This window comes from Sparus aurata, chromosome 9 (assembly GCF_900880675.1).
Source record: "Sparus aurata chromosome 9, fSpaAur1.1, whole genome shotgun sequence".
Taxonomy (NCBI): Eukaryota; Metazoa; Chordata; class Actinopteri; order Spariformes; family Sparidae; genus Sparus; species Sparus aurata.
This window is the reverse complement of record NC_044195.1, coordinates 19,670,531-19,678,399: the sequence shown is the minus strand read 5'-3', so window position 1 is coordinate 19,678,399 and position 7,869 is coordinate 19,670,531. Positions and strand designations below refer to the sequence as shown.

At 39.1% G+C, this 7,869-nt stretch overlaps 2 protein-coding genes across 5 annotated transcripts in view; both read left to right on the top strand.

Moving 5' to 3' along the window:
• xirp2b (xin actin binding repeat containing 2b) overlaps positions 1-1,242 on the top strand; it is a 43,593-nt gene extending 42,351 nt beyond the window's left edge. For all 4 annotated transcript variants that reach the window (XM_030429461.1, XM_030429460.1, XM_030429459.1 and 1 more), the window contains 2 exons: positions 373-503; positions 912-1,242. In XM_030429461.1, coding sequence (XP_030285321.1) covers positions 373-464 — 92 coding nt within the window. In that variant the 3' untranslated portion in view covers positions 465-503; positions 912-1,242. The remainder of the gene's footprint in view (positions 1-372; positions 504-911) is intronic.
• Positions 1,243-5,139: 3,897 nt separating this feature from the next.
• The window catches only part of b3galt1b (UDP-Gal:betaGlcNAc beta 1,3-galactosyltransferase, polypeptide 1b), a 58,486-nt gene continuing 55,756 nt past the window's right edge, over positions 5,140-7,869 (top strand). The window contains exon 1 of the mRNA XM_030427262.1: positions 5,140-5,248. The gene's annotated coding sequence lies outside the window, so the exon portion shown is untranslated. The remainder of the gene's footprint in view (positions 5,249-7,869) is intronic.

The following is a 7,869-nucleotide window of genomic DNA, read 5'->3' as shown; positions in this document are numbered from 1 at the left end:
AGTATACACTGACCGAGGAGCTTATTTGTAGTGCTCACAAACAAAGTGCAGCTGAGAGATGCATGCTTGAGTGTGTGTGTAGGTAGAAGAGAGAATAAAACAGAATACTGATGAAACCATACACTGAATCATCTGCTCTCAGGACTGTGATAAATGTGTTATTTAAACAAACGGCAAATGAATGAGCATGTAACAAGTTGTGCAATGAAAACGTAATCTATTTTGCTACAGTGTTCTGACAAGATTCACCATGATAAAAATAAAATGTGAGAAAAAGCCGGTGCATTGTGAGGCAGCCCAAAGGAGGTTCTGTTCACCTGGGGAAAATTAAAAAATTAATCAAATCATTTTCATTTTATCTGTTCTTAACAGGCTCGAGTTCCGAAGTCGGAGCTGTGCACGGTGTGTCGGAGGAGAGCTTATCCGATGGATGCTCTGATAGTGGACAAAAAAAAATACCATAAATCCTGTTTCTGCTGTGAACACTGCAGAAACAAATTAAGGTAAATATGGCTTTCATTCAAATAAACACTCACTGTACGCACCGTTGAACACTGCTGTGCTTAAATGAGAACATAACTTAAGAGAAAGGCTCTCAGTAGAGCGCATACCTCCGCCAAGGACCAATAGACTCCTTTAATTCAATCAAGCCAAATCCAACATTATACTTGATAGCTCTGTGTTACTATAAACCTAAATACAACACATTTTTGTGTTTTGTTAACAATTAAAGTTATAGAAAGTGAGAAAAAAATCTTTTCCATTTCGACCTACAAATGGACACGGATGAAAATATATTCTACTTGGCGAAGGTAAAAAAAAAAAGAAAAAAAAAGAAAGAAATGAGGTAGACATTATCTGATTGTGAAAGAGCGCACCTCTAAAATAAGGAATACTCTTCTCTCTTGCAGCCTTGGGAATTACGTCTCTCTCCACGGACATTTTTACTGTCCTCCACATTACAAACAACTCCTCAAGTCCAAAGGGAGCTACGATAATGGACTTGGGCAGAATCCTCCCTCAGGAAGTGGTGGACCTATCCCCTCAGACGAAAAGCTTGAATATAGATATTCCATGAGCAGCCTAAGTTCGGTTGAAAAAACGTGCGATGAAAGCAAACCACACTCCAACAAAATATCCATCATTTGGCCCCCGCAGACGGATCCCCCGAAGAAAGCTTTTAAAATAGAGGAAGACATCCAGCTATCGAAGCCACAGTGGCCCCCTCCAGACAACTCCCCCAAGTCACCCATACACCAGCACAGAAAGGCTGTTCCCAAAAGTGTCCTTTGAAATCACATCACCAAGCTACAGATTAGTCAAATAAAAACAGAGACGAAGCAAAAACAGAAGGAATGGTACGTAAGAAGCCAGGAGAGAACTGTCCTGTTGGCACAGTGAAGGAAGATTTTGGATGAAGGTCATGCAGTCAAGTGATTTAAAAGGGAACGTGAAAAGTAAGGATATGAAGGGAAACTTGTGTTTATTCTCGTAAATGGAAGTGGAAAAGCAGGTTGTAGCTGTGATTAACTGTGAGTAAGGAAGTAAGCAGGTACTAGAGAGATAGATGTGAAAAAAAAAAGTGTGTAAAGTGGATGTGGACGTGAAGCTAGTGGGCCTAGAACTGACCGGCTTGTTCCATATGTAGGTTTTCATTCATTGCTTTTAATTTTGTTTAGTTTTTCCTGACGTTCGTGGCCACACCAGCACAAGATCAAACCAAAGTTGTGATGATGGGTTTTAATTTGTTATCTACCTTGTAGTTAAAGGAGCAATTTGTAAGATATGGCCAGAATTTTAGCGTAGTGTGAAGAAACCTGTTAACCTCATGTCAAAAACTTCTATGTAGTTTGTTGGAGAGATTTGTACTGATGTTAGCATGCTAACCAGCTAGCCCTGGCCTGTCCTGTCTCGTACCGCTTTGTACAGCCAAGAGGTGATAGTCTGAGACCCTGTAGATTCAGCTAGCAGATGCAGGCTGTCAGTGTAATAAATAAAGAAAATAGATTAATAAATGAAATACACTTACTTCTATTTTTCTTCCTAAACGTAAAAATACAACCATATACCTTCTGAGCCATGCGCTAAATTGCTAACAGTAGCTAGTGACAGCCAATGATAGCTGGCAAAGAGCAGCAGTTGAACTGTGATGATATTCTGCTGCCCATGTTTGAATTCTGGCCATATTCTACAATAAACTCCTTTAAACACATTATAACTACAAACAGCATCAGGACAGATTTAAAGGGGCTCTGATGAACTTCAATGCTAGAAGCCGGTCCTTAGCTTGTTAGCGGACTCCACAGTCGAGCAGCATTAAACAACTTAGACAAATCATCCACAGGCTTGTCTAGACAACAGAGAGAGACGGGGAAGGGCTCATTTTTCATGTCCCACTACAACACACTCACATATGGCCAATAAAAAAGTGATAAATACATGTAAATTACCACAAATTGTTACACTGAGCTGCGATTGCAAATAAATCGTAATGTTGGTTTTAATCTATATTTCTGGGGGGAATTGATGACGCAAACTCATAAGTTTAGTCAGGTTTAGTCCAAACCTTATAAGCCCCACTGCTCCTGGAAAAAAAAAGTGGCATTTTCAAATATAATCCGGCACAGTGTCTCTTTCATCCCTTTTGTTTTATTCTAAAATTAATTAGTTTATTGTACAATTCACTTCCTGTTTTGCAATCGGTTCATGGAAATAGTTTCAGTCTATGGACTCTGCTGTTGTATTATTTTATCAGGGCTTTTATCTTTCAACATATCAACATTTTTTATTTTTTTGCATTTGCCTTTTTTTAGCACCTGGTGTGCAGACTACGAAATAAACGCATCTTGGGATGATTTTATTTATAATATTGAAAGTATATAATATAAACAGGCGAACTGGTGATAATCATGTTTGTTTTGGACATTTGTATCCTATTTTGAACGACAAATATTTTTGAATGAAGAACTTTTATTTTTTAGCTTAGACGATTATACCTTGCTTTGTACAAGACAATTCCTGATTCTGTCATGCCGTCAGGCTGGTTCACTTACTTTATTGCTGATCTAAGGGCAATAAAATATTGAATTTAACTGTCTCGTGTGTCTGTTTGAAAATGAAATGTGAGCCTCAAACACAAAGAGGAAGTACTGAGCTTGTCAGGTGTGTGTCTGGTTGAAGCAGCCTACAGGAGACAGGGGCAGGTCAGCAGATCTCGTTCACACTGTCACTATAATCTCCTTTAGAAGATATCCTCCTCCTGGATCTCAAACCACAGGTAGACTAGGAAACCATGTCCATGTAGTGAAGGAAATGGATGATAAATATTTTAAAGAAAGGCAGATGATGGACAGTGTGAACTACATGCAGTGTGGTACAGCAGCAGAGGATTCAGCACATGTCTTAGATGAATTTTCCAGCACGTCTAAAATAAGCTTGTGACCAAATGTGGTTACTCATCCTCTTACTGCCCCTCAGTGTGGACCTGCACGGGCTCAGCACACTGGTTGCTGCCTTTGACCACCATAAAACTGCAATACTTTTATTTTGGTGTCCTGACATGAGACAACGTGTATTAAAGTTCAGGCTCTGAATAGGCTAGAAGGGACGCTTAAACAGGTTTTTATGCATTGTGTTTGCCTCGTGGCCTAGAGTATGTGGCCTACATTTTTGAACACTGTGCCAACATACCATACATTTTAAGCAATTAATTACCTTAGTATCTAATATCCTTAATTTGTGTCACTTTTTTTGTACTAATTCCTATCTATATTTACCTTTTTTAATAATATTAGCTTTTTTGCACAGTATCAAATTTTAAAATCTTAAATCTATTAATAGAGAGATTTGTCTACAGGCCTTCAAAGGCTCTGCAATCTTAAGGATAAACTATATATATTTTTTCTATCTTTAACTAAGTTTACATTATATTTATTTTTCTATTTATTGTCCCTATGCATAGTCTTTTCATTTTCTTAATTACAAATTAGCATTATAGCACATCTTAAGTCTATTAATAGTTGGGAGATATGTATACAAGCTTTAAGATGTCCTCCATGCTCTGGGACACGACTGCCCACAGTTGGCCTGACACAAGGTTCAATTTATCTTGAGTGAGCCGAAAACATTTTTAAAAAACGTATTGTTTATTCTGTTGAAGTTTTGAAAATGCTGTCTTCGTATGAGCTATCCCTAATTAGAAGGCATTTTTTTTTTCTTAATCAAATCATTCAATTAAAAGAACTTTGGATCCCAGTATCTTAATAATACAGTAGGTATTTGGATGGAGGCTCATTTCAGCCAGTTTAGGATAAAACATGTAAATAAAAAATAGGATGAAAACTATGCATGGTGAAAAAGATATTCCGTAAATGTAAGATATTCCCATGAAAAGTCAAAATTGTGGGATAAAAGTCATAATTATTGGACAAAAAATATCAAAAAATAAGATTAAAGTCATATTATTTAGATAAAAAGTCATAATAACGAGTAAAGATTTTGAAATTATGAGATTACAAAACACAATTAAAAAAATATAAATTCATAACTATAGTCAAAAAGTCATTTATCTCATATTTATGAAGCTGGAACACTTTTTCTTCAGTTTTCATCAATGCTTTTTGTGCCGTGGCCCACCATTAGTTTTGGCTCCTCCATAGGAAAAGGTTTGGGCACAACTAAACTGCCATTTTTTTTCACTTTGCAGATGTGTTCTTTATATTTCCTTTTCAAATTCTTGTCTTAACAAATAGTCTTTGAAATGTTCCTGATTGAAAAAAAGCTTTTCAGCACCTCATCTCAACCTTTAAAATCCTGACCGTATTCATATTGGAGATGCTCTCAAAATACACTATAGTGTAAATTAATTAAAAAACAAATTTAATAATAAAAAAATATATATACAAACAACATTAAACAACTCCTTCATGTGTGGATGTTGGGGCAGTACAGGAGCTCAGTGTGTTTGCAGGAGTTAACTGGAAATTCTCTCACAGCGTCAATCTAGCTTGCTACTACCGTCCGCGTGCACGCCTCCTTTATCCTCCCTTTTGCGCTGATTGGTACGGAGTATATCGGATTGCGCTGTAATTGGCTGGCTCCAGCTCGTCAGGCGGTGCGTCAACCCAAGCAGCACTGCCATCATGTTTCCCCCTCCTGGTAGAAATAACAGTGCTTTAAGGATGCTGGAGCGAAGCGGCAGCGTATCATCAGGACCACAAGTGTGAGTGGGATGGAGACACTGACAGAGGTAGGCTCAGCGACGATGTCCTCTCTGCCCGACGTGGTGTGTGCAATGCGGCGTCTCTCTCTCTCTCTCTGTGCGATGTGATGCTTATACTTTTTTAGAAAAACAACAACAACAACAACAACATTTCTGCAGTGTTTGTAGATTCGCGTATCCGCAGATAAAAATCTGTCCTTCCTGGTTTTCCGTGCGCTCGTCCGCAGCTGCTCGGGTGTCCCGGGTTTACTGTTGGGCTGTGATCCCTGCTTCCTGTCCTGCTGCAGTTAAACCCGTCTGAGTCTCCGGTGATGCAGCTACTTTTCGCTCAATCTCCTTTTCAGAGTACATGCTGATCTCAGTCCTGCTTGACTACTAAGGGCCACCGACACCTCTGCACTTACAAATGCGTAGGATGTCCAGGAGGAGGAGGAGAGGGTGCAGAGTTACATATGGCAGCTTATCAAACTTTAAACAGATGCATGTTGTCTTTGTATTTATTTATTTATTTTAACGAGATGTTTCTGCTGAGGGTTGGTCTTTTATTTAAAAAGATAGCATTTCACTTGAGTCATGGATACAAAATTAAATAGCTGCCAGTTACATATATTTTTCTATTATTATAATTATTATTCATATTAGGTCAATAAATAATTATGCTTTGTGCGTCAGACTTTGAACTGAAAACTGATAAAAAATAATTAAAAATGACACATCTCTGGTGATGTTCTGTGTAGCCTATTGAAGTTTTGATTAGTCATAGAAGCACATTTTTATTATCCTTAAAGGCGCACACACAATTTTGATATTCACAAATATCAATGAGGTAATAATACAAACTGAGAAATATTTCTTTGTTCTATAACTGGATAAACAAGCTGCTCTCAGAGGAAAATAAGGTCCCCAGAACACTGTTTGAAGCTAGGAAGGTGGCAGGGTCCGCCACATGTACAGTGTACACGAAGTTAAACAGCATGAGACTGTGTTGTTGTTTAGGGTCACTTTGTTTATTCGGCTATGAAAAAAAAGAGAGTTTGTTTATTTAGTTTAAGAGACCTTTCTCCTCTGATTTAAATTTCTGACGCCCTGCTCCTTTAATTTTCCTCCCTTTTTTGATACACAACTTTATTATCATCTTCTCACTCTGTCCATTCTTCCGAGACGTCCCTTTAATTACTAATGTGGCAACAGTGTGATGAAGAATGATCAGAATAGAAGTTCAAAGTCAAAGAGTGAGCGAGCTCTGCCTCTCTCTGTTTCTCTCTAGAGGAGCTGTGTTTCTTCTTCGCTGCCATTACTGGGACATTTTAGATCATTATCTGGATCAAATGCTAATGCGCACTCTCTCATTCAGCCACATGATGGTTTCCATTACATGTCCATCGGCCGGTACAGTAAGTAGGTTTAGAGTTCTGTGCCAGAGGTGCCTGCATGTGTTATCTAGAAGCATCTTTTTGTTGATTTTGTTTGGCTGCAGAGCTCGTGCTCGTACTCCAACTCTTCCACGTCTGCGTCTGTGCCCTGCTTACTGCGACTGCTCCCGCTAATCACATTCCTGCAAGGTGTAATTAGTCTGGGGAGTCTGAAGCCTTAATCCGCGGTTTTAAGTGCACTGTGTCTTTGCTTAGTCAGTGTTGCTCCTCTTGTTACACCAGGCTTACAAGCAGCATGTATTCAGATTGTGTCAGTGTGTTCAGCGTTTGTTTTACAGTAGGTGACTGTTGCCCGAGGTCCGTGTGAAGCACACGAGGGAGAAAAAGTTTGAATTTTACATTCTTCTTTGCTGATGTCACACAGTGCGTCCAGTCTGTTTGGGTCTCTACGATGGATGTTGTATCAAGTCAAGACAATAGCACAGATTTCGCCTGCCCAGAACAGCCTGGGCAGATGCATGCTAATAATAGGCTGACATGTGTGCAGCTTCGTGTGTTGCAATATTTCTGCCAGCTCCTTTTCTCCTCTAACAGCTCGACACATTCTTTATGGAGAAATGTGTAACATCTCCTGACCTATTTGAGAACAGGCAGAGGGCCAGTACACGAATGTCAACGACTTTGATAAAACTTATTGTCTTCTCCCTCACACATACACACACACACACACACACACACACACACACACACACACACACAATGCAGCCTTCTGGCACCCTCGCATTGAATCATTATAGCAAAAATTCACGAGAAAGAGCCAAAATGAAATATGCTGGAACTTTGTTTTGCTTATCCCATAAAGCAAAGTCAAGCAGGTTTCGGCAACCTGTGAAAGATGAGACCTGAGAAAAGACATTTTTTGAGAATTGCTTTAGAAGTTTGCCTACAGAGTGTTGCTTTAATTATCCACCTTAATGCACACACGTTTCTGTTTCATGTCTGCTCTGTGGACTTCCTCTGTCAGCAGTAGTAGTAGTTTTATAAAGTCGCTCATTTGTTGCTGTTTTGGTTTTTGTCACCCGCATACCATTTTCACATGGACTATTGAAACTACCAAAACCAACGTGATACAGAATGATGTAGCAACAACAAGGTGCACTTGCAGTCTTTAACAAAACAACACCATATACGGTATACCTGGACAGCCCTTTGGCTGTCAACCTGGGTTGTCCATCTAAGTAAAGTCTATGTTTAGACTAGTCTATCCTCTCAAGA